Source organism: Rhipicephalus microplus, chromosome 3, assembly GCF_043290135.1.
Source record: "Rhipicephalus microplus isolate Deutch F79 chromosome 3, USDA_Rmic, whole genome shotgun sequence".
Lineage (NCBI taxonomy): Eukaryota > Metazoa > Arthropoda > Arachnida > Ixodida > Ixodidae > Rhipicephalus > Rhipicephalus microplus.
In genome coordinates, this window is record NC_134702.1 from 7,021,319 (window position 1) to 7,049,110 (window position 27,792).

General features: G+C 47.4%; 1 protein-coding gene across 1 annotated transcript in view; it reads left to right on the forward strand.

Annotated features, from left to right (window-relative positions):
- Window positions 1-27,792, forward strand: part of LOC119183303 (uncharacterized) — a 96,565-nt gene that overhangs the window by 60,514 nt on the left and 8,259 nt on the right. Inside the window, exons 8-13 of the mRNA XM_037433646.2 lie at window positions 7,683-7,838; window positions 12,522-12,650; window positions 17,171-17,458; window positions 24,088-24,141; window positions 24,212-24,292; window positions 25,169-25,255. Of these exons, the coding sequence (XP_037289543.2) occupies window positions 7,683-7,838; window positions 12,522-12,650; window positions 17,171-17,458; window positions 24,088-24,141; window positions 24,212-24,292; window positions 25,169-25,255 (795 nt within the window). The remainder of the gene's footprint in view (window positions 1-7,682; window positions 7,839-12,521; window positions 12,651-17,170; window positions 17,459-24,087; window positions 24,142-24,211; window positions 24,293-25,168; window positions 25,256-27,792) is intronic.

Sequence of the window (27,792 nt, forward strand, 5' to 3'; positions counted from 1 at the left end):
CCAATACAAAATAATTGTTATATATAACACACCACGCCTTGGTCGCGTAACGGGTCGAATTTCGTGTGAATGTATGTGAATATATAGGTAACGTAATTTACGCTAGATCAGTAGACCTCAACGTGGTAGTTGGACACCGACGTAACCGGCATCCGCACTGGCGTTGGCCGCGTTGCACAGTTTCACCGAACAGCGTATGCGTAACATATTCCAGTGTTCCCGCAAATGCGGAAGTCGCTCGAAGCGCATCACTCGGAACATGCAAGCGAGAACCCACGCGAGCGAGCTTTTTTACGACTGTCGTCCCCGCTGCTCACCTAGAAGATGCAAAGTCAAAAAGCCATTGTTTTTCATGCTCGTTACCGTGGCGCGCTAGTCGCGTACACGCGCCGGCGCATTTCAGGCGATACGCTCGAGCCGCATGCATGGAAATGCTCGCTCGAAATGGCGATGGCGTCGCGGCCAGAAAGAGAGTCGTGCGCTGCTTTGCAACCGACGCTAAACCTACTTGCAGTACAACTGAGTCGATGCCGCGCTAAAAAAGAAAAAAAAAAAGCCAATTGAAGCGAGCAGTGCACACGTGGTTGTCGCGCGTGTATACAACGGCGCCTTCGCCGCGTCGATCAGAAAAGCTTATAGAACACTCGGCCACGGTGCGTTTGAAAGCGGGACAGCCAACCTATTGCAATTTGATGCGTTCACGCCAAGAAGGGTTGCTCATGCTGAAGGACGCTTTCCTTCATGTCATCACGTCCTTAAGTTCTCGTTTAAGCTAGCTAACTAACTAACTGACTGACTGATATATATATATATATATATATATATATATATATATATATATATATATATATATATATATATATATATTTATATATATATATATATATATATATATTGTAGGCATCTATTATGCGCTTCATCCTCATCTGAACAGCAGTCAATCATCATCATATGTTCTGACTGACAATCATCATCTGCTTGGCACGAGCGCTTCTTTGTCGGGTCCGTTGCGCTTGTTCGTTCCCGAGTTCACGGCCAATAAACCTCGCTACAACCGAGTCGTCATACGTGGTGGAGGTGGATTGACGTTCCCAGTACCTCTACTTACAACGCCTACTCGCTGGAGCTCCGTTCAGGCCGCCGCTTGGACCCTCAGTCCGCCAACATGTCTCAGAGTGAGTGGGTGGATGCCCTTTCGGCTCCCGTCTCTGCACCGCAAGCCGTCACTGCGCCGCAAGCCCCTCCTCTTTACATCGTAAACCACCAGCGTGACCCTCCGATCTTCGCTGGTCTCCGCGGTGAAGATGTGGAGGACTGGCTCGATAACTACGAGCGGGTAAGCGCAACTAATCACTGGGACGACTCTAACAAGCTCCGCCGAGTATCGCTTTATCTCACGGGCGTTGCCAAGACATGGTTCTTGAACCATGAGATCGACCTCACCGACTGGCCTGCTTTCAAGCAGCAGCTTCGCCAAGTATTCGGCACGCCAGCCGTTCGATCCGCTCTAGCGAGGAGGGCCCTAGATACTCGCCAACAACATCCCGGCGAGTCATACGCATCTTATATCGAGGATGTCCTTGCGCTTTGCCGGCGCGTCAATTCTTCGATGTCCGAGTCGGACAAACTGCGCCAGATCCTGAAGGGCATCGGAAGCATTGCCTACAATGCCCTTGTTGCCCAGAATCCTTCTACTGTCACGGACGTCGTCTCTACGTGTCAGCGTCTCGACGAACTTGATTCTGTTCGCCTTCAGTCGGGCAATAGTGAACACCGTACCGCAGACCGGGACCTGCGTGACATGATACGGGAGATCATACGAGAAGAACTTCAATCAATGGGCATCTCACAACCTTCTCCATCTGTCACACAGCCTTCAAGCATGGCCCTCCGTGACATCGTAAGGGAGGAACTAACATCATTCACCGGTCCAGCCTACGTCCAGCCACCTCCGTCTAGCCCTCCAACGTACGCGCAAGTTGCGGCCGCGCCTCCTCGCAACGTAAACTCTACTTCACCGCTGCCATCATTCACGCCGGTTGCTGCTGCACCACCGGTCCACTTCCGGCCAATCCCACCCGACCCTCCGTCAGTCCACTTGAGTGCGCTATCTCCCGGTGTGCTGAACGACCTCTACTACCCGCCTTGGCGCCCGTCTCGCCCAACATGCTTTTACTGTGGATATCGTGGCCATATATCGCGCTTCTGCCGCAAGCGCCAGCAGGACGAGCGTCGCGGGTACGACATGCGCGAACGGGACTTTTCCAGAGGGGCTTGCGTTATTCATCTGGACAGCAGCGGTCTCCATCTCCGCCCGCGTCGACTGAGACGCGGAACACTTACCGTTCAAGCCGACGCCGATCACCTTCGCCCTTCCGTCGCTCCTCCTCTCCTCTTCGGCCAGCCTCGTTTACTACTGATAACCAGTCGGAAAACTAAATGATGCAGTTTTCGGAGGAGAAACTGCATGTAACAGTAGGACTCATATTCCTCCAGCACGCCCGTTCAACATGGTTTCTGTTACGGTGGAAGGAGTTCTCGTGGACGCTTTGGTGGACACCGGTGCTACAGTTTCTGTGATTAGGTATGATTTGCGCAAACGCCTGAAGAAAGTAATGACACCTTATAATGGACCCAATCTAGTCGAAGCCCAGGGGAACGCTATCCGCCCTTTTGCTCTTTGTACTGCTCGTGTGTTTATTGATGACATTTTGCATTACATCGAGTTCACTGTGCTTACCCGGTGCTCTCACCAGCTAATTCTAGGGTGGGACTTCCTATCTTCTTCTTCAGCCGCTATATGTTGTGGTGAACGGATTCTGCACCTAACTAATACGGACTCCATGTTCGACGAAGGCGTCTACAAGCCTCTACGCCTGTTCGCTCGCGAAGATCTCGAACTACCGCCACACCAAGAACGAATTGTGACCCTGATCTCTAAGGACATCGACCACGGTGACGTCTTGGTGTCCCCTTCGTCGACTTGCGTCGCAAAAGGCATAGCACTTGCATCAGGTGTCGTACGCTTTCACCATGGCTCCGCGCTCGTCATTGCTACAAATGAAACGCCAGGAAAAGTTCTCCTGCCAGAGGGCACTGCAGTAGCCTGTGTTGTGGATGCTGAGCCTGTCAGCGTCACGCCACTTAACCCTGCCTCTACCAACGACCGTTCTATGAGTAAGCCTGCCTCATCCTCTCCCTTCACAGCTCTTATCAGTGATGACTTAACAGCTATGCAGGCGCAGCAGTTGCTTGCGTTATTAACGAAACACGCCGATTCTTTCGACACCTGCTCTTCAACGTTGGGCCGAACTACCACTGCAGCGCATCGCATTCAGACGGAGGGAACATCTATTGTACATCGCCGCCCGTACCGCGTGTCTCTCGCTGAGCGAAAAATCATCGAGGAAAACGTCGCTGACATGCTCCAACGAGAAATAATTCGTCCATCAACTAGCCCTTGGTCATCCCCTGTTGTTTTGGTACGGAAAAAAGATGGCTCCGTGCGCTTTTGCGTTGATTACCGGGCACTTAACAACATCACACGCAAGGACGTATACCCCATGCCACGCATCTACGACGCCCTTGATTCACTGCAGGGCGCCGAATACTTTTCAAGCCTTGATTTGCGTTCGGGATATTGGCAAATTCCCATGCACGATGACGACAAAGAAAAAACGGCATTTGCAACCCCCGATGGCCTATACGAATTTAACGTGATGCCTTTCGGGCTCTGCAATGCGCCCGCGACGTTTGAACGCATGATCGACACCGTCCTGCGTGGTCTGAAATGGAAGACGTGTCTCTGCTACCTTGATGACATTATCATCTTTTCATCAACGTTTTCTCAGCACCTGAGCCGCTTGGATGACGTCCTAACATGCCTCGCCGGTGCGGGTCTGCAGCTCAACAGTAAGAAGTGCCGTTTCGCCACCAAATCCATCAAGGTTCTCGGTCATGTCGTCAGCAAGGACGGTATTCGCCCTGACCCCGAAAAGATCGCTGCCGTCCTTCGATTTCCATGCCCCAAAAGACTTAAGGATTTGCGAAGTTTTCTTGGCCTCGCATCATATTTTCGTCGCTTCATACAAAATTTCGCTTCAATAGCTGCGCCACTTCACAAACTACTTGCATCTAATGCACCCTTTGTGTGGTCCGAGGAATGCCAGTCGGCGTTTCACCTATTGAAGAAAGCTTTGACGTCAGAACCTGTACTCTGCCATTTTGATGACACCGCCCCAACACTCCTGCATACCGACGCCAGCGGCTGCGGTATAGGTGCTGTTCTCCTCCAACGCGATAACTCTGGACGGGAAAGGGTCATCGCATATGCTAGCCGAGTGCTAACTTCTACCGAAAAAAACTATACCATCACTGAGCAGGAGTGCCTCGCTGTGGTTTGGTCCATACAAAAGTTCCGTCCTTATCTGTACGGCCGTCAATTCACCATCGTAACGGACCACCACGCCTTATGCTGGCTTTCGACAATGAAGAACTTGTCCGGACGCTTGGGTCGTTGGATTTTACGCCTACAGGAGTATCAGTTTGAGATTATTTATAAATCAGGCAAAAAACATCAAGACGCCGACGCTCTTTCTCGTTGCCCACTACCTACAGCGTCGTTCGACACTCCAGCTGCCACCTCCAACGACACCAGTGCGGACGTGACTCCCACTTCTGTTGCCTTGCTCGCCTCGCTGTACCAACCGCCAATCGACGATGAACAACCCTTCAGTTCTCACCAGCAGGCTGACCCGTATTGTCGGCGCATTATAGACCACCTTTCAGGAGCTACGCGTCCACCCAATGCACGCCTTCGTCGACAACTCGAGCACTTCAAGTTTCAGGACGGTGTGCTGTATCGTCACATATATCATCCTGACGGCACACGCTGGGTACCTGTTCTGCCACGCGCTCTTCAACATCATGTACTTAACGCCTTTCATGACGATTTGACTGCTGGCCACCTAGGCTTTCACAAAACCTACGACCGCATTCGAAGCCGCTTTTATTGGCCTGGGATTTCTACCAGCGTAGCAAAGTACGTGCGTTCCTGCTCTCCATGCCAACTTCGCAAACTTCCGACATCTCCCCCAGCTGGTCAGTTACAGCCAATGACGTGCCCTACAACACCTTTCGAGGTCGTCGGTGTCGATCTTTATGGACCCCTTCCTGTTACTGGTGCTGGAAATAGATATAGTCACCGCCGTAGACCATATGACACGCTACGCCAAGACAACTTCAGTAGCTACTGGTTCAGCATCGGAAGTTGCTGACTTCGTCCTTCAGGCCATAATACTACGTCATGGTGCACCTCGTGTACTTCTGAGTGACCGTGGAAAGGTGTTCTTATCACAGCTTTTAGGTGAAGTTCTTCGCGTTTCTGGTACCACACACAAGATGGCGTCTAGCTACCATCCTCAAACAAATGGTCTGACCGAGAGATTTCATCGAACCCTTGCCGACATGATAGCCGTATACATTCAACCGGATCACAGAAACTGGGATAAACTTCTACCGTTCCTCACTTTCGCCTACAACACCGCTGTTCAGCGCACAACAGGCTACTCACCGTTTTATCTCGTTTACGGACGTTCACCTACTTTCTTTATCGATGTTTCCTTCTTCACCAGCAATGGCCCTACATCACCATCTTCTTGCGAAGAATATATTTCTCGCCTTGCCCAGTGCCGCCAGCGCGCTCGTATGAACACGGAAGCTACGCAACAAGCAAGGAAGGCCGTCTACGACACCTCTCATCGTGTGGTATCATTCCGACCGGGTGACGAGGTGCTGCTATTGACACCAATTCGCACACCTGGTCTCTGCGACAAGTTCCAGCCTCGATTCATCGGCCCATATGTTGTTTTAGAGCAGACTTCACCTGTCAACTATCGTGTGACGCCTCTTGTCGTGCCAACTGATCGTCGTTACCGCAGCACCGAAATTGTACACGTTTCCCGCATGAAGCTTTTCACACGACGCTCCTCGTCACCTTGACTACCCGCCCGCAGCGGCCTGGCTGGCCGCTTCCACGGGGGGGGGGGGGGGGGGGATCAGTGTAGGCATCTATTATGCGCTTCATCCTCATCTGAACAGCAGTCAATCATCATCATATGTTCTGACTGACAATCATCATCTGCTTGGCACGAGCGCTTCTTTGTCGGGTTCGTTGCGCTTGTTCGTTCCCGAGTTCACGGCCAATAAACCTCGCTACAACCGAGTCGTCATAATATATATATATATATATATATATATATATATATATATATATATATATATATATATATATATATATATATATATATATATATATATATACTGGCAGCCTACATCACAATATGCGCAGAACAAGAGGTGCACCGAGGTAGCGTTGTCACACTCATGGCAATTAAGCATATTTAATGGGCGAAGCATCCGTCCTTCCATTCGTTCTTGCTTCCGTCTGTCCACGCGTCTGTCTGTGTAACCGTCCGTGCGTCCATCCACGCGTCCGTACGTGCGTCTGTTTGTGCGTCCGCACGTCCATCCGTGCGTCCGTCCCAGCGTTCGTCCATGCATCCGTCCATGAATCTGTCTGTGTTTCCGTTCGTCCACCTAGTCAACACTTCAAGTACCACCATCTCACATCTTTTCATCATATATTCCGCGTATAGAAGCACCGCCATCCAGCGGACATCCGCTTGATTTCCACCCAGAGGACTAAACGTTTAGTCCATTCAGTTGACTAAACGAGAGGAGGCACATGCACATTTTCTTACGGCTTGCGCTTCGTGTTTACTTCCCACCGTTAACCACCTCGAGTTCATGGTATATACTAGTGCACTGTATTCATGGCACTGCGGTCCAACGCTCGCTAAACCTCTCTAAAACCAAGGAGGTTACGCCGAGCGAGTATAACTTAGCAACTCTTTCTTGTCAGATAGTGCTCAATGTACATGTCATTGGCTGCTAATGGGGAAAGAGAGACAGGTGAATTCGGCTTTTAGTTAACGCGCACGCTGCGAATTTTCTATTGTTCAACAACGCACAGGAGAAATCTCCCACCGGCACCACCTTGCAAGTCAAAGCGTTAGACATGTTACGCACTACTACGGGGGACGAACGGGTGCCGTTTTAAGGACCTTCGCCCCTAAAATTACTTCTTATCATTACCGTCGTGAGGCACTGCATGAGGGGCTCCCTCCACCATGACAACAAAGCACATGCGAAGGCTAGGCGATGTGCGAGCGCAGGGAAGGGCTAGAGGAGAGGGTGGCGAACGGTTGGATCGGGCACATGAGACTGGCATTGATAAAATTTAAAAAGAGGTGGTAGCGCAGACGTGAACGCTGCCTTGATATTCACTTTTGCAGTCAACTCGACTTCGCTTCTCCTTTGGTATTGCACAGCAAGCAAGTGTGCCTGAAATAATTTGCTTCTAAACTTGATGCCGTCTGACGGAACTCTCCTAATAATGCGTCGTAATATAGCAGTTGGTTTAGTGCATTATGGGGCACTGTACTTTACACAACACTTGTCACGTGGACGTAATAAACTAATACGTAAGCAAAGAAACGCAAATTGTGTCAGTCTTATGCGCAGTTTTTAAACGAACAGTCCTTCCTGTGTATCACATATAGGCATATGCGAATGCCGTGTTACGCTTATACGTGGATGTTGCCTTCGGCCCACGTGTGCAGTACCCCCGGCCATTGTGGATGCTCAGACGGTGCAGACAGTGACCATCCGCGAAGGCGAGAATGTGCGGCTTCACTGCTCGGCTACGGGACAGCCGGAGCCCGTTGTTACGTGGAGGAGGGAGAACGGGAGACCCATCTACGGACAGCGTTTCCATGGTAAGGCCGATGATGCGTTATTTCTAAAAAAGATGGTCCAATAATGACGGGATTTTAGAAAAAAAGTATTCTATCGTGGGATGTTTTTTGGGGACATTTCAACGCTAAAATTTCGGTCTGTCAGCCATTCGGTGAAAGTTTAAGAGCCCTTGCTGAACGCCCAGTCATTCTGATGTGGTCGCTGCATTCATACTTGTCAACAATGTCGATCAAAAAGCAAGTATTACGTACATCTGATGCTCAACATCAATATATAAATATCAGGTGGTGTGTTTCTTTACTAGAAAATGCATAGACACATATTTTAAAAACTCTAGTGTTTCTTCCACTGCACTGACAATGGGACACTATGCAGGAAGAAAGCGGGTGCTTCATACGCTTCACTGAGACGATATGGTGCTGCCACCTACCAGTGTCTCTGCGTTCTACACAAGCGTTTGTTTTCCGACATTGCTGCCAGATGGCATCCATATCTCACGCAGCGCCTCTAGAGGGAAGGCTATCGTCTTTTGAGGACATTTGGTGTGGAGCACGCAGATATGCGGCCATCTTTTTATATGCATCACGTAAAAGAAGTTCAACAATTTTCAGGGTGCAAGCGGTTTCCGTTGGACATCGACACCTTTAGACAATTACATATTGGTGTCCTTCCCAATGAGATTAGCAAGCACAAAAGACCAAAAGTAGAAAGCCACACATGATGAAGGAAGTACTATTAAAGCAAAGGTGATAAGACATTGACGCCATCTGTTTACGAAAAACTCAAGTGGTAAGAGGGGTTCTCGGTTGTCACGGCGAAAGCAGTGATGTGAATTCCAGCTTGAATATCGCGCCATTGAGCGAATGCTTCTCTATTTCGCGGAGCCCTTCGGCTGTTATCTGAATGCACCGGAAAGCGTAGCTCCTACGAAGTGGTTATTGCTCCTTCAGCTACGTGTCCTTAAGCTAAAGCCGCAAGGAACCTTTGTTACAAGTGCACGCTATAGTCGGACTAAATAAAGCTTAGGCTGTATTATCTCCCTGCAGTTGAGCAATTTGATATTTCTCACTCTTTTACGTGCACAGCTAGATTAGTGTATTCGCTGATTAGGAGGCGCACGCAAAATAGTACTTTTCATGGTGAAATCAAGACCGCTGTGCACAAAAACGTTTTAATACTTGCTTAGTTGAAATATTGCTGGTATAGCTCCAGCAAAACTCTTAGCGTAAAGGCCAGTGTAGCACAATCACTCCTTCGAAACGTGTGTATTTCCGAAGCATCTTCCAGCGCACAGAAACACACATAGAATAAAAATGTCCATGTGTGTTTTGTGTGCGCTGGCAGGTGTTTTTATAACGTGGCACGAAACCAGCTAGCCCAGCTTTTTTTATGCTGAGCGTATATTTCGCCTTATACTGCAGAACTTTGTTGCCCTGTAATAGCGCATTATGGTAATGACTAGAGCGAGGGTAATTAGTTTTGGTCTTTCCATGCTTGCTGAAGCCATTGGCAAGGTCACCAATGTGTAGAAAATGAATTTGCTTTTAGCCTTTTCTCGTATCAATGCTGTTTACTAAATAACAGAAACGTGTTTTCAAGATTTATGAAATGCAACTAGGTTTTTGCTGCTACAATCCATAGGAATGTTTTCTGCTAATGATGTTGAGGTTAGCGAAATTTGCGTACAATAATATTGCTTTATTTAATGAGTAAGAAGCCCGTTTCGGTGTAACCTTGGTAGGCAGATTTAGATAACCTTGTACTCGGCAGTGGCAGATCCAGTGCTCTCCCTGCAGTGTCTGTCATCCACCTTTATCACCGATTAGAGCATTTGAGAGGAACAAATTAACAGTATGGTGAGTGGTGGCTGTGGTGAGTTTCTTGTGATGACACCACAACAAAAAGTCAGGACGCCCTCTCTCATGTTTTATTTCAAGCTCCCCACTCCTTCAAGATGACTGCCTGGATCTGAGCCTGATATTCGACTACAGCTTAAGAAAGCAATGCCAGCTCTGTCCATAGCCATCGCTTCCTATTTGTGCTTCGTACAATAACGCTTACTCATTTTTTGAGGCGTCAAGCACTTCAGGAGTGTTTTAGATAGCTGAGGGGGGGGGGGGAGGAGAAGGAGGAAAACGGAATAACAGAGAGGCTAGCCAGCTCTCAGACCGACTGGCTACCCTGTGCTGAGAAAGCGGGTGAGGGGAATAAAATATGATGAAAGAGAGAAGTTACAAAAGGCAATGAAGAGAAAAAAAAGAAAACAGAACGTCGGATGACACTGCCTAATGTATGTCTGTGAGACTAGTCGTCCTTAGGAAACGCAACAATGCTTTCAGAGCTTTCCGTGTCCAACATAGTTTCGTCCAGAGTCCTACGACATTTTCATCCGACAATGGGCGATCGTCAAGTCTATTGAACACTTTTGACAGTTTTGTTCTTGTTTCACTAAAACGAGGGCGCACATATATACAGAATGTGGGCAATAGTCTCCTAGCATTCTGACGCGAAACAAGTGAGCATTCGTGAAGGCCACCCCAAGGCACAGGTAGAACAGGAGCGTCTCCTCAGTTCTAGTTATTCCCGTCGAAAGACGTAGATGTAGATTAGGGTCCAACTTGCGAAGACATGTGTTGGTGAATTTCGTCGAGTTCCACTGTGCGAGTGTCAAGTCACGTGCAAGTGAACGAAGTTTTGTAGCGGCGTCCGTTCTCGATAATGAATGCTATAGCTGCGCAATGGAGAACATCATGAGGAGATCGGACGGCTTCATCTGCATGGTGGTTTCCGTAGATGCCGAAATGGCCCGGTATCCACTGATAGGCTATGTTGAGCTGCTTCTCCACAGCACGGTGATGAAGAAGTTTTAGGTCAGCAACTCAATGTTCGTTTGGTCCATCACGACACGGCGACATTAGCACTGGATGACTGATCTGGAGTCCGAGAAGGCTGACCATGCCTGCGGTGATTTTTCAAGTATGAACTCTAGAACAGCACGGATGGCTGTGATTTCTGCAGCAGTCAATAATGTCAAATGGTATGTTTTCAATTTTATGGTAACGTATTTCTCTGGATTGAACAATGCCCCTGCTGAGCTTGCGGTGAAAACTGAACCGTTCATGTAAATGTGGAGGTGTCCACTGTGTTTTACTGCAGGTACAGTAGTGCGGCTTGTCGTAGGGCCAAGTTTGACGACTATCTTTTGTGTGTCGGGAATAGTTACCAGGGCTTCCAGTGGATGCAGGCACCACAGCGGTAGTTGTAGTGTTGCCGTGTGCGTGAAGTTTGTAGGAATCGCTGTGCAATGTGAAACAGTAATACAGCTGAACGCAGAGTTTGGCCTATAGGCTGGAAGTAAGGCGACGTGTTGCGATGTAGTTCTTAAAGCATCGACGTGAATTTATGTGTGTTTAAAAAAAGCTGTTAGCGATATGAAGTACTTGGTACTTTACTATGGGAGAGCATAAAACCACCCCGTGGGCCTCACACATCATGAGGCCGTGTCGACGAAAATTACGCCGTGAACGAATTTTATGATTGAATGATCGAAAGTGATAACGACAATCGCTGCTGGAGATGCGCAGATAGCCAACTGTCCCTTACAGGGCCGCGTATGTGCTGTTGGTTTTAGATAAGAACATTTCACATTGCGGTAAATTTTGACTGGGATTCTGACATCGCAGCTCAGTGAAACATGGTTGAGTGGAAATCAACTAGCACGACTGCCCTCTACAGGAAAGAGCAGGGGTGCAGCGATTCTGAGGGCAATGTTGCCATCTTAACGTCACGCCTTTTGATTTTATCGTGGTCAGCATTTTGTTTTGACTGTATTACATGTCTGTTCCTGAACAGATAGATAGTTTTCCGTCCAACTATAGATTTCATCTTTTCTTAGGTTTTAATCGAGTGTAGCGGGACACGAATAAGACCACCTCAATCACGTCTTGTGGTCTGACATGGCTATGCGACTAAGGCACATGGGTGGATTTAGACACGCGGCCGGCCTCTGGGGTCTCAAACACTCGGTGCGCGCCTGTTTGCCTGCGGCCCGCACATGACGTTCTTCATCCCATCTGCTTTTACGACTATAGGTCTGTTCGTGAAATTGATAAAGGGTATCCGCATTAACTTGTCGCCAGTCATGATAAATTAGCCTTGGTGCGAGCAAGCAACAGAGACGTGACTAGTCTTAAGCATTTTTCTTGTGAGGCGACGTTGCAACAGGATATACGTTACAACAGGATAGAAAAATGGGTTAGTTGGTAGTGTTTTACCACGCTTCCAGTTCACTGAACGCACCCCATACGTACACGTTGTGTGGTCAGGATCAGTGTGCAGATTTTAGACCTTGTGTAAATACCCGTTGAAAAGACCCTTATTGAGATTTAAAAGATCCGTGAACTGGGGTTGTGTCGAGTCGACGTTTCGACAAGCAGAATTGTCTTCCTCAAAGCTGGAACATGTTCCAGCCCCTGTTTACAGACTTTTCATCGCAAGCTTTCATCTGCCGCTTCCTACCTTATAGAGATACTATCGGATATAGGAAAGGCCTTCTTTCAAATGACAACGTTTGAGGAAACGCTGTTCAAACTTTCTCTTCCCTTTTTACTCCCCGTGCCTGCTTTTTGAGAGACTACCTTTCGTGACTGCGGCCCGATAGCCGACGTCAGTTTGAGACCCCTGGTCTAACTGATCTGTTTCAGAATCACTTGTTCAGGACCGCCAGCTGAACTTGACCCACGTGACGCGGGAGGAGATGGGCCGATACTTCTGCACTGCATCCAACGGGGTGCCGGTAGAAGCTACCAAGGAAGTTCTTTTGGAAGTTACTTGTGAGTACTAGCGTTTTGCTGCATCTCGTTAAATTTCCTAGCGAGCTTTAGGTCGCGTCAATCAATCAATCAATCAATCAATCAATCAATCAATCAATCAATCAATCAATCAATCAATCAATCAATCAATCAATCAATCAATCTAGACGGAAGGACGAACGCAGAGACAGACATATAGCGAGCCGCCTACGTCTGAGTGCTCTTGAGATTCCCCCCCCCCCCCCTTAATTTAAGGTAAACCTGAATTTCTATAGGAGGGTGAGATGGTTTGACGAATACGACTCACTGGTCATGACAGGAATAATTTCACAATCTTGTTGCGTACGTCATCAAACGCTTTCCGCCAGACAATGGCTCAAACCAGCTAGCAGGTATACGCCACTGGTATGCTGGTACGTGAGTGAGTGCCACAGGTGATTGACACTTCATATCTACCTAGAAACGACAAGAATACACTTGGATAATTTTAGTGCATGATTTGTCTGAAATTGCTGACATAGGCTGCGTTGCCCCGATGAATGTATATATAGAAATTGTTAAGGTCCCAGCAGCCTTCTGCGTGGAAACCGAGTATTCTACCACAGAGCCACGCCAGGTCTCGCTTTTGAAGGAGACCGCAATGTTCATGAAACGTCATCCGTGGTTGCAGTACTGGCTATCCAAGCTTAGTACACACGTACTTCTGTCATACAGCCGTCACGTCGATGAACCTTCGTCTGGGGCCTTCGTCCTCCCAGAAGGTGAACTCGGCGCACGTTTATGCTCACTGCAGATCTGTAGTGACATCACTACAATTTGCGTTGACCTTCCTATGAAGCTACGTCAGCGCTGGACGCACTTTCTATGGGCTTCGATCTGGAGAAGGGGCAGTTTTGTACATTTTGGAAGGGAATTAAGCTATATTCTAAATGTCGCGTGGAGTGTCCTTGCATACAGAGGAAACACACAAAATGATTGGTGTAGTCTCAAAATTTCATGCCACCAGCCCTTTAAGATTGATCCAAGCTTTTTTCGTTGATAAGATGGCCGTTGAAGTTAATAGACATTTTTTAAAGCACACCAGTGTCGCCGACGGGTGCGCGAGCGCTTATGGGAAAAGTTGGTACGCCGCAGCAGCCGCCACGACGAGCGCGTGGGCCTCATGTTTCAGCTTTCCGTTTGTACCGTGCCAGCGCTGGTCAGATCAAGTGAACTCGGCCAGGTGTCATAAATTACTGCGTAATTCGCTCACAAACTTCAGTGTTTATCTGCGGCGGCCTGTCTACGATTTGCACTTGTCCTCTTGTTTAACCAGTGGAGCTGCTGAGAATGCCAGTCAGTTATCTTTTAGCGCCAGTCCACCTTCGGCATAAACTATATATAAAAAAAAAGAGTACAGCTTGGTTGCCTAGAAGCTGCAAGCACTGTCAGTAAACTCACTGATTCATTACAAATTAATAACCTTTGACGCTTTTTACGAGTAAATTGTATGGTTCTGCTATATTTAAATAATGTTTTAGAAAGAACCGCTATTCTGTAAAATAAAATACACTCACTAAACCCTGTGAACGTCGCTTGCACGATATGTACATACTAACTTTCCTTGACACTGTAACCACATGTTGCAATAAAACTACAAGGTTAAAAAAGAAGTACGACCAAGAAAGAAATATGCACACCGGAAAGACTATCGCACGTGTTTAAAAACATATGCAAGAAAATAGGGGTGCATCGCGCATTTCACCAAAACAACCAAGACGCGTGCTTACAGTTGATTATTAAAGTTAACTTTCTTGTGTTGTAACTATAGTGAAGGTTAATTGACTTCAGCAAGGTGTGATGTTCTTTATGATATGTCTGCGAGATTTCACGCGTGGTCTGGTTAGGGTGACTGTGCAAGATCAACAGGCCTCCATAGATGAAACTGCATATGCATGACGGAAAACGCGAGGTGCGATAAGATGGCCTGATTCAATGAATTTCGATGCTCTCTCAGGCGGCTGTTGGTACATTGACCAGTCCGACCGATGTATGTATGTAAACACAGGAGGAATGCTGTTAGCAAGTCTTGCATAACAATGGAAATTACAATCGGCATGCATTTCATAGTACTTTTCTCTGCCCACTACAGACCACTCCGACCTTTCGCGCTCTATGGAAGAAGTGTTACTAAGATTATGGTGTGGTGAACACAACTGGCACTTCGCATCGCTTCCCAATTTCTTTTCAGATTGTGCAGAATGCATGCATGGAATCAATACTCCTAGTTTATTCATAGGTGAAGGTCGTCCAAATGCATCTTTGTTTGCAGTGCCAATGAACTGTTCACAAACCGATGCAATATGATATAGGCAGGACACCACGTATTCTTGCATCTGGAAACTATTGCTCAGGTGATGTGCCCAAGTTTTTTTTTTCTCTTCTCCGAGCGTAACTACGACATCATTATTCCGCATTGCCCAATAGTTGAATGCGCCGACGTGAAATTCAACAGTGGTCTCACTCCATGCGGAATATACTGTCAGCAGACATGCTCTGCAGAGACACTTAAGCATCTTATAAGAAACCGCACATTATCACCGCAAGGTACCTCGCCCGTGAATCCTAGTTCCATCCCTTCGTCTTGTTGTGACTGGGGGACTGCGTCGAGACTCGTAGCCATCCAAGGGTCTAGGCGAAGACGAACCGAGGAGACGTATAGCTGGAAACTGGAACGTTTATTTACAGTATTTACATGGTTAGATAGCGCGATACATGACAAAAAGGAAAAACACACCAGAGCATCTCTGCGCTCGCATTTTATACCATCCCTCTTCCCAAGATTCCCTGTGAAGGAAGACAACAGAGTCCAGGATCCTCCGATAGGATCGCCGTCTTTCACTGCGCTCGAGAATCACTGTGCTCGCGAACCATCGTCTTTTACTTATTCCGTGCCGACCGGTTGCGCCCTCGCGATCTCCGACGTCAGCGTAGCTCTGGCCGACTGGGCTGGCCCTACGTCATCTCCTGACGCCGATCTCCGACGACAGCGCAGCTCTGACCGACTGGACCTGCCCTACGCTATCTCCTGACGCCGACAAGAGCTCTCGCAAGTGGTACCCTGTCCTCGGACTCCTGTGACCGTGTTTCCATCTTTCCTATCTCTCCTATCCCCTCGATATGTCCTCGGTCGCTGGCCTAGCGCATCTCTCTTTCTCTATACCTTTACTTCTATCTTTTTAATCCTTCCTTACCCCCATCCCCTGTGAGCTACTGTTGAGGTTTCGCACCGCGATGCTAACAGTTACGGGGCTCACTTCTCTCTTTTTTTCCTTCTCTTAGAACCACTTAGAACCACTTAGTACTGCGCTCACAAACAGGCAGCCACAACCCCTCCCAGGAAAGGGGGAAATGAACGCACCGATCGTTTTACAGGGTGTGTGTGTTAGGGGGGGGGGGCAGTACACACAAAAAGCACGGTACAGCTGCATGGTGCGTTAACCTTGCACTGACGTCCTGAGTAGATTCCTCCGGTTTGGCAAGGTTCAAGGATGACTCATCGAGGAGGCTTTGCCGCCGGGCAATCCGTGGTGCGCAGGAAAGAACACTCGAAAGGCACTCCGGTTCCTCCGGCACGTGGTTCATTGTCAGCAGCATGCCGACGACTCGGGCAATGCACAGGGGACTGGTCTTTCTTGGGAGCCCAGACATCAAAACAGCCTTTTCCAGGTAACCGTCGGCCGGGCGGACCCAGAGGGCTTGAGGCCAGCCGATGGACCTAAACAAATCGCTGTGCTGTCGCTTACTGGGCCCGCAGGAAGCGCGGTAAAATCAAACATCCTTCCACACGTCCAAGTGAGGTCGAAACACGGGGCCCGATAACAAAAGTCTTGAAACACGTTTAGGGTGTGTTCGGTTTTCTTTTTTTCAGCTCGTGACTTGCCCATAAAAATGTGAAAAAACTCTATAGCTGTAACACTTCTCTGCAGTCTTGTGTTGACGACCCAATACAACCGCGATAGTGTTCAAAGGCATAGCGTATTATGAACGCTATGCCTTTAAACGTATCATTGAAGAACTATAAATTCGGTATTCCAGCTCACATTCCTCACGATAGCACGTTTTGACCACATGTATCGGTACGCAACAACTCGCATGCCACTAATCTCCTACGTTCTACGTACACCCGCCTAGAGATACTTGCAGTGACTGCGTTATTCATTTCTCATTTGATGCGTATATATACATGCAGGAGCGTTCGAACTCCATTAGACAAGTGGCGGCATGTTCTTTTTGTTTTGTTCTCGCACGGCGCCAACGAGCAGCGCGAGCAGGAGTAAGAGCCGGTTCGCTCAGCGTATCAACTTTTTCCACAGTGCTCCGCGCGCCCGCGGGGCGTTGTGGGATTGCTTGAAAAAGGTCTATTGCAGCGAGACAGCCAGTGTGGGACAGGATTAATCCCCAACTTGTTCATGTATATATCGTCGCGCTGTTTGAGCTTGGAGCTGCTTTTTTTTTTTTTAAAAGATCGATGCGTCACTGCTGACGGTGACACCGTGCAGTCCCGCCGTTCATTCGCATCAAGCAGTGGTCGGTGGCGACGGCTGCCGGAGGCTGGGCACTGCTCGAGTGCCACGTCGAGGCCTTCCCGGCGGCGGTGAACACGTGGACGCTGCGCTCGGGACGGTTCCTCGAGGACGGCCCCAAGTACCTGGTGCGCGAGTACGACCGCGGCTACACCACCCTCATGACGCTCAACGTGACCGACGTGGGGCCGCAAGACTTCGGACTCTACCACTGCGTCAGCAAAAACGCCCTCGGGCAGGCCATCGGATCGCTCACCGTGTACAGTGAGTCACAAACCAGGAGACTGACTGACTGACTGACTAACTAACTAACTAACTAACTAACTAACTAACTAACTAACTAACTAACTAACTAACTAACTAACTAACTAACTAACTAACTAACTAACTAACTAACTAACTAACTAACTAACTAACTAACTAAGGAACGAACTAAGTAGCCAATGAATCATTAGGTTACTACCTATTCAATCAAACAATTGGCCAAATAACTACCTAACTAAATAAATAGATAAACTAATTAACCAAGAAATGAGTCATCAAATCAATGAGCTAAACAAATAAGTAAACGAAATAAACTTCGTTGCTTAACTATCGTCAGCTAAATTAGTGGCACTGCAAAACAGTTTTTGTCCAATAATCTTGTCTAAATTTTTTGTCTTGTGCGTTTTTTTACTGATAACGCACCAACTCGGCCAACTTGTCGCTTCAGTTACAGCGCAGCGCAAAGATGCATGCGAAAGGTAACATGTTTTATGGCAGCTACCGTCGCCAGGGCTGGACCGAGATTGCTTGAAAGGTATTCCCGAATACAGATATCGAAATATATGTGCCGAAAACCTATAATGCAGATACTGAGATACCTTTCTCTTTGGCGTGGAGGGATATTTTGGGCATACTTCGGCAAGAAAAATGCAGGAAATAGTATCCTAGTGAAGGGATACTAGAATACCGGTACTTCAGTAATTCATTATTTCAGAGACGCTGACGCTATGAGATGTTAAGAATAGCAGAATATCGTGATTATCGTTGCAGTGCGTGGGAATCTGCACGTCAAACATATCACCCGTAGAACTAACGAGCCCAAATGGTTTAAGAAAAAAGCATACATTAATTTCGCGCCAGATGTGTTTGTGTGACAAGATTGTTGCAACAAATTAGCTTCCCAAGAAGGCTGATTTCCGGACAGTGTCGGTTTTTCCTCTACACAAGACTTGCGAATGACAAAAGTCTCAAATGCTGTAGACGAGCACAGGCTCATGTTATAATGAATAAATACCGCCTTCATGACCAGAAAATCCCGCAGCTCGGATCCTGCTTTCACATGGGTGACTCTGTGCGTGTAGGAAACCCCTCGACAACCTTTCTCGGTGATGATGCACCGTTTACAGTGAAAGCTGTTATGAGATCACAACACGGGTCACCCGCGGAGCTGCCGCCGCCGCCGCCGTTGCCCGTAACCGCTATCGCATGAAATAATAAAAAAACATAAAGGGCATAGTGGTATTCGTACCCTGGTACACTGCGCCTCAGCCCAGCATTCTACCGCTGAGCCACTCGATGCTCGAGACTCATTCGCAAACTTGCCTTAGGCAGGCTTGATGACAGGAAAGGAACCGCGTTAGTATGAGTAATAAAATGGTTTAGAATATGAGAATGAAGGGTTTTCAGGCGTCACACAATGCGAATTGCGTAACGAGTGGGTCGTGCAATGTTTGAGCCCATTACGAAAGCTTGCTCTTCATCACCTATTAACTGTGGCACATACCCACTTCAGGCGTAAGTATTCATTGTCGTCAGCCACTGCACGAGAAACAAGGAGGAGGTAAGTTTATTTACAGAAAGGCAGAGAGGTCGGCCTGAGCGATAGCTTGCTCTAGCCTGCTACTCTACACTGGGGGAAGGAAAAGGGAAAAGGAAAGATTAATGAATGACGATGGTGAGATAGAGAGGTGAGTATGTAGTGTTCTTTCTAGCTGAGACACATTTCATAGCCGCGCACATAGTCCAGTTGTTTCCAAAAAAGGTTATAACTGCTCTTGTGACCGCAGTTGCACTGTTGGTGTCTGGCCAAGGGCCCAACATGGTCTCATCAGTTAATGACCCACTGCGATATAGTTCAGTAGAAGAAATCAGTGTTTGTCGTTTACGTGCGTATGCTGGGCAGACACAAAATATGTGCTCAAGTGTTTCTGGCACATCACAGTGTTCACAATTAGGACCGGTGTCACTGCGACCGATGATATGTGCGTAACGTCTGGTGTACGCTACACCAAGATGAATGCGGTGGATCATACTTGTGAGTTGCCGTTTCAATTTAGGGGGCATGCAGAACCTCATTTCCGGGTCCCATTTGTGAAGTCGCTGGTGTCGCCGTTCCGGTTTGGTCCAGTGCTGAAGTGTGTAGCTGCGCATCACGCAGCGAAGCAGGGCGTTCGTGTTAGCTCGTGAGAACGCAATGCGTATTTCAGGGGCACTGCTTAAGGCATTTTTAGATTCAGCGTCTGCCTCTTCGTTTCCCATCACGCCGCAATGAGCGGGAATCCACTGGAAAGTTATAAGATGGCCATTTGTTGAAGCAACCTGAATAAGTTCTGTGAAACAAAAGTGTTGAGAAACAAAATTTCCACGAAGTTCGTTGCAACTGTTTAGTGGATGCCACGCTTTTCGGAAGAACGACGAAGGATGGCATAATGAATGCCTGTATATCACACAATGCATGATGGCGTAGTGGGTACCTTGCTGGTGTGCTTGCAGCAGCTACCCGAAGAGTGTTAAAAAAAAAAAACGCCAGGCCTGTGCGGAATGCGCAGCACAGTCACACCTAAAGCTAGAAGAGCGGCCTTTGAGAGCCATTTCTAAACACTTTGGGTAACTACTACAAGCACGCTTGCTGGGTACCTATTACGCCATAAAATGATCATAAATTTTGCGTAGTAGGGCAACATTCACTATGCTATCCTTCGTGATTCTTGTATCTGCTTCATGCTTGCTAGAAATTTTATGCAATTTTTTTTGTAGTGGCTGATGACGATGAAGAATTATCCCTTAAGTGGCTATGTAACACAATTAGTAGGTGATCAGGAAAAAAATTTCTAATGAATTGTAGCATTCGACAACCCACTCGTTACGCAATACGCATTGTGTGACGCCCGGTTGGTCCTTTGATGTTCTAAAACGTTTTATTACTCATATTACGCGATTAATTTCCCGACATCAAGCCTACCTATGGACAGTTTAGAACCAATTTTCGAGCATCAGCGTGGCTCAGTGGTAGAATACTAGGCTGTCACACAGGGGACTGGGGCTCGAATCCCATTGTGTCCCTAATGCTTTCTTAATTGCTAATATTTTTTTCTTATTTCTTGCGACACTGCTGACGGACTCCGGTGGCGGTGACGGAAAACTACGGCACCGCGCGTGACCCGTGTTCTGATCTCATAACAGCTTTCGCTGTAAAAGGCTCTTGAGGCCGCTTTTCTAGCTCTCGATGTGACAGTGCGGCACGTTCAGCGTAGGCCTGGCGGTTTTTCTTGACTTGTCACACACACAAAAATTACACCATGTTCCGCTAAAGGGAATCACATGCGAAGCAGTGCATAGGCGCTAACGCTTACACTGGCGGCGGCGTTAATTGACGCGGCTCATCGCGGCGTTGCACAGCAGTGAAACCTGGGGAAGCGCAAAGCACGCAGTGATGGACATGTCAATCGCTGCTAATGAGCAACGAAAGACAGAAGACTCCGACTGAACACAGATAACCATAGTCCGTTTTTAGTTAAGCAGACGCGTGGCACTGTGGTAGTAGAACACTTGCTTGCCACGCAAACGACCCGGGTTCGATCCTCACTGAAACACAGAATTTGATACTCTTTATTTTCCCCTCCACGGTGGTCTAGTGGCTAAGGTGGTCGGTTGCAGGTCGTGGGATCGAATCCCGGCTGTGGCGGCTGCACCTTCGATGAAGGGGAAAATGTTGTAGGCCCTTGTGCTTAGATTTAGGTGCACATTAAACGACCCCAGGGGGTCAAAATTTCTGAAGCCCTTCACTATGGCGTCTCTCATAATCATAAGGTGGTTTTGGTACGCTAAACTCCACATATAAATCAATCAATCAATCAATCAATCAATCAATCAATCAATCAATCGCTCTTAGTTAAGGCGCACGCTGCGAAATTTCATTGATCAACAACGCACAGGGGAAATATCCCACCGGCACCACCTTGGAGGTCAAGATCTAGTGCCTATATATACGGGATGGCCAGTGAACGATTGTGCAATGTGAGCAGTCAGTTTTTTTTTTCTCAATAAAGAAACTCGCTAGCCCCGCCGTGTTGGTCCAGTGGCTAAGGTTCGGCTGCTTACCCGCAGGTCGCGGTATCGAATGCGGCTGCGGCGGCTGCATTTCCGATGGAGGTGGTAATGTTGTAGGCCCGTGTGCTCAGATTTGGGTGCACGAAGAACCCCAGGTGGCCGAAATTTCCGGAGCCCTCCACTACGGCGTCTCTCATAATCGTATGGTGGCTTTGGGACGTAAAATTCCACATATTAACCAATCAAAGAAACTCGCTAGCAGACACTGCCGGCGTTGGCGTTGCAAGTCGAAAAAGGAGGGGGAGCGTAGGAGAGTAGAAAGAGGAAAGAGCGCGCGCATGCTCTGTAAGGGGGTTCACGCGGCACACCGTATTGAGGTTGGAACATATGACGTTTCGCATCTAAAAGTATTTTATCCCCCCCTCCCCCTCAAAATACGGCAGATCAATTTCATCACAAAGTGGCCAGTGTTATGCCTGGGAGTCCAGACCGAATTACATTGCTTCTGTAAATGCAACCAGTGTCAAGGCCAGCGAGCTATTTCGGCGGACGCCATCTCCGTCAACGGCGTCTTACGCAACACGAGCAAGCTCCCTCCACGCACTGGTCCGATTTCAGCCCAATTTGCAATAAACGCCATCCAGTCTGGCGCGTCTTATGCAACGCGTGTCAATACCACTCGCTCATGGGTGCAGTACAGCGTGCCGGTTCCTAATTGGCAGCTGCTGACGCCAGGGCAAGCGGTGGTTCTAATTGGACGTAGCTGACGTAAGCGATCACCCGGGACCTGTAGAGAACCAAGCGGCGCGATGCCAAGCAGCAGACCTATGCGTCAGAGAGCACACGATAGCGTCAGAGCATCCGAAGACATCTCGGCTCTTCAAGCACCTAAGCTGTCGGCTCCAGTGTCGATTATGTAACGCCTCTACTTATGCTGTACATAAATGTTGCTTTAACTCACTGTCGTCTTGTCCACTCTGTCTATCAGCTCTGCGCAGAAGCAGCCACGAGCTGAGAAACAGGCGATAACCAACAGTGGTGACCTTGGCGCCCTTCGTAACCTTGGCGGCACGCAATGCAACAGGGGTGGCAGTGGCGGGATTCATAGCACCAAATACCCGTGTACTGCACAATATCGCGATATAGCCAATTCATCATGAAACTACTAAGATACATATACATTTTCGTATGTATCTTGTAACAGAAATACAGATACACAAGATTATATAAGAGAATTACTATCCCGATACTCTTGCATCATGATACTGCCTAGCCTTGCCTGTGAGGAAGTACGGAAGTGGGATAGTATTGAAGGTTAGACTAGTTGATATGGCAGAATTTTTCGGTACAGCGCGAGACTGACAAAGACGGAAATACAGTCTGCGTCCCTTCTGTAATCTGCCGTGTTCGTCAATCTCGTGCTGTACCCAAAAATGTGAAAGTGGGCTTCTCCACAAGATGACAATTGTTGCAAAAAAGCCACACGCACAGGAAGTGCTTAGTAGCTCTGGGTCACGGTGTAAGAAGTAGTAGCTTCTCTGGGTCACACAGCTCAAGAGACCGACGAAAGGTTTGGAACAACGAAATATACAATACAACAAAGAATGACTATGTGGTGAACCGTTACCTAAAGCAGTCATAATCGTTAATTGTCAACCCCCTTCATTTATTTTTGCCCCGCCGCGGTGGTCTAGTGGCTAAGGTACTCGGCTGCTGACCCGCAGGTCACGGGTTCGCATCCCGGCAGCGGTGGCTGCATTTCCGATGGAGGCGGAAATGTTGTAGGCCCGTGTGCTCAGATTTGGGTGCATGTTAAAGAACCCCAGGTGGTCGAAATTTCCGGAGCCCTCCACTACGGTGTCTCTCATAATCACATGGTGGTTTTGGGACGTTAAACCCCAGATATCTATCAATCATCCCTTCATTTATTTACAAAAAGATAAAGGTGGGGAGGGAGGGAAAAACAAATGCGTGAATAAATATTATTGTCATTATTTTAGAATGGTAAACACTTAATGCACACTCTTGACGTATACAAGCAACTAAAATATCAGTGTGGCTGGCAGTAGAGCTGGTACATAGCTCATACGAGAGTACAATGGCTAGCACAGTACTGCGGAACAATACAACCACCCCAGGTTAGTATAACTGTGGAGTGGATGTCGATTTTTTATTTAAAAACATGTCCATCAGTGCCTCATTCACGCTTACACCATTATTTACTATATCCTCATGTAGCTCGTTTCATAATATGAAGAGGCAAAACTAAATTTGAAGGCATCAGAGACACACTGCTGGCGCACGGCGTTGCAAACTCGGGTTATGAGGTCGTGAGAAGGGTGGTTAGGAGGAAGTTAGGTACCTTTCCTGATGCGTGGTACGCTACAGTATGTTGTGGAAAAGAGAAAGTTGAGAACTCTTACGTTGCAAACTTAAACTATAGAGATTCTGAAGGATGATGTAATGCACTGCAGCCATAGTTTGAAGCGATAATGAAATGAAATCGAGACTACTGGGACGATTGCGCACACTGCATAATGCGCGTCAGACTTTCATGATATATTTCGTTTACGTCGCAGGTGAAGACGAAAGGACAGAGGAGTTCGATGACTCAGAGAGAACTGCCGGGCAAAGTAAGCGTTGTATTTCAACCAGTTGTGACACCAATTGCACGAGACCGACAAAAACTGTTTTTATCCACAGCACCGCCAACTAAGCAGACCATGGGCGACTGCAAGCGATGTCCGGAATGCACAAGCTCTCGGCTGAAGACTTGTGGACCAGGCAAGCGCTAGTTAAGAAGTCGTCGTCGTCTTCCTAATGCCGATTGCGCTTTATGCACAAATGTTTCACTGTCGTCGACAACGCTGCATACGGCGAGGCTAGAAAGCGCCCTTGAACCACTCCAGAAACACGGCTAAGACGACCAGGCATTCGCCCACAAAGCAACCAACCTCTGAAAAAAAAACATACAGAAATAGAACGTATAATTTTAGCAACAAATTAGTAGCTTAGCTGTAGATTACGCATATTGACTGCATAAATTATCATGACCAAACTTGAAGACCTCTTGGTTATAAATGAATGATGAGTCATTTTGGCGCCCCAATGTTTTGTTCTTTTAACTATTTATTATTTTCAAGCCTCCTTCAAGCTGGCCTTCGCTACAGTGACACAACCAGTTACAACCGCTTAATACATGACAACATTCCACAAGCCACTATTTCACTTCATACACAACAGCGGCCTAATGGCACAAATTTAATAAACATACACGCAAAAATGTTATGGAGTCTTTGTCGCAATAAAATTATTATTACATTCGGAGTCAATTAACCACACTTCAATTCACCGAATGCATTACCTAACCTTGGTGAGCTCGCATAATGCACAAAGCATTTGCATTTCCGTGCATATATGCTCCACGGTAAGCTTGTGGGCCATCGTATAACCTTGGGAACGCCGAAGCACAGACGTGCACTGGAGCTAAAATCACGCTGCTACTTTTGCTTCTGCCGCCTTTAAACGGGAGTAATAAGCGCGCCTTTTAAACTCATTAAGTGTCGTTTACAAAGTTAAACAAAGTTGCACTGGCACTCTAAAGGTTTCATATAATTTCACCTCATATCTTTATGTTTGACTGTTTGTGATGTCTTACAGGTATGCTGACGGACATCATCAATGTGCAGAACGTTGACAGCACGGTGAACAGGACCAACTGGGTTGCAAGGAGACCACGCAATCAGGGTGAGCGAGTGGTAGAAATCTGGGTAAATTACCGAACTGCTCGCCAACTCTTCTAAATCATTAACCACAACAGAGAGAGCGAGAGATATATTTATGAAGAAATGTCCACCACGATTTCATGGAGCAAGCTCTGAGACACGCGAATGAGGAGCAGGTGGCGAAAATGAGAGTCGAGAGCAACTATACCTGCGGATGGTATAACTAAATTAGCGAGAGCCGCTTCATATGTGGATAAAACGGCGTGCCTCATACAGTAGGACAGCGGTTTTGCCGCGCTAACGAAAAAAGCTAAATCTTTTCAGGTTTGGGTTAAGCTTTCTTCCACTCCCTCACTTAATAGAGACTGAACTGACGAAAATAAAGAGGCATTGTGTTAACAAATTCGGTGTTTAGGACAGGCGCGTTGTTTCCAGATAAGAATATGACAACGTCGCACAGAAGTGCTGGTTTGGGGTTTGAATCTCGGCATAGGACAAGTTTTTCCTCAACGGGAACTTTTATTTCTGATAAACTCATAACTTTGTACTATGAACGGGTGAAGTGCAACATCTCTTTTTCTTTTAAAGGTACCCTAAAAAGTTCTCACAAGATTTGATTGATTGATATGTGGGGTTTAACGTCCCAAAACCACCATATGATTATGAGACACCGTAGAGGAGGGCGCCGGAAATTTCGACCACCTGGGATTCTTGAACGTGCACCCAAATCTGAGCGCATGGGCATACAGCATTTTCACCTCCATTGAAAATGCAGCCGCTGCAGCTGGGATTCGTTCCCGCGACCTGCGGGTCAGCAGCCGACTACCTTAGCCACTAGACCACTGAGGTGGGGCAGTTCTAAAAAAAAAAAGGAAATTACCCTTTCCTAATTCAGAAGTCACCACGCTTGCCGCCAGAAGACGCTAATGTGGGCAACGGGGCCACCTTGAAACTCCCGCTTGAAGTGCACTGATGTCATAGATTTTATGGCGCGCTGTCTGTTAGATCAAATGTAGAGCTCCCAATAAACTTCTACCTGTTTGCAAACAGTGTGACGTCACTTTGGGCACCCTGCCACCATACCCCCCCTCTTAGCAGGGGCTGGTTGGCAAGAAAGTGCTTCTGGTGACATCTTTCTGCATAGCAGAGTTACGTGTCTGCCTTCCTTCGACGGACATTTCTGCATTGATATGTTCTAAAGTCACAGCTTTTCTGAGGAGGGGGTCGCGGAAGGATCACTGCTCATATAGTGCGGAAACTTGCTTGCCCGAGATGGATGGATGGGGGAACTTTATTTAGAGCCTTGAAAGACGCGACTAGCACGCAGTTGGCTTCTTCCACGTAGATGCAGCCATGAAAAAATTTTACCTTCTTCGGAAGCGAACGTTTTGCATGTACACGGTGGCTGGCACTTTGAGAAATATTTGCATGGCATAGATTCAAACTTACTCAATTCCCATCACGGCATTTGCGATTCAGTTTTAAACGGGGTACAGCATCGACGGCAGCATGGTTTTGAACTGTGGGGCGCAAAGTCACTGATAAGATTCTCACTCATTGCGCAAAATGCTGATCGGCGATGAATGAAAAAAAAAAAAAAAAGAAAGGGAATACTTTTTACCGTGCGCTGACATACCCGAGTGAAAATTAAAGTGAATTTATGCATCGGTGTTTCTCAATAACCAACTGAAAATTCATGCGATTTTAAACCCGATACAATGATACGATACGACACCTACAACGTGCTCTCATACCTACACTGATCCTTTAGACCTGATACACACATTACAGTGCGCATTGTCATTTGATAAAGGTTGAACCAAAAAAGTACGGAGTACATGATAAACAAAAATATCCGCTTTGCTAAGACGACACCAACGTGTCGTCTTAGCAAAGCGTTGGGAACACTTGCCTTTTTGAGCCTCGCGTTGCACTTCCAGCGCAGCGTGATAAACGCTGTGGTCTTCAGAATTACTTGAGTGTACCTTCTGTAGTATAAAGGCACATATACAGAATATTGACGTGTTGTTATGGTGTTTCAGATATGCACAATATTGGCTTTTTAATTGGCACTCCCACAAGTATGAACGCGGAATATTGAGCAATATTCGTGGGCGCTGCAGATAGGGTTGACCGTTTGAAGTATTGTTTGCTGCCTTTAAAGACACTGTTACCGTGGACAAACAGAGCAATACACAGACAGACAGACAGACAGACAGACCAAAATTTTGGCGTCGAAGGTCCCCAAAAAAGACCATCGTCTTTAAAGAAAAAAAAGCTTGTCCAAGCTCCGAGTGACTGTACCCCCTCAGCGACCAGCGGGAGTGTTTTGCCAACCGCCGCCTCTCACGTGCGTCGGTAGAGGTCTATCGGTAAAAGTGAAGTAAATTGTCCTTTCAAGAGGCCAGACATAAAACTGCAAGTTTTAGGAAATTTCGTTGAGCCAATGCTGCCAAGATTTTAAGAGTACTCCTTGAAATCTTCAGCGTCTGGTGGGGAAATTTCGGCTCAAACTTTACACACGTAGCTTTCACCTTGATTATATCTTCTAACAACAAT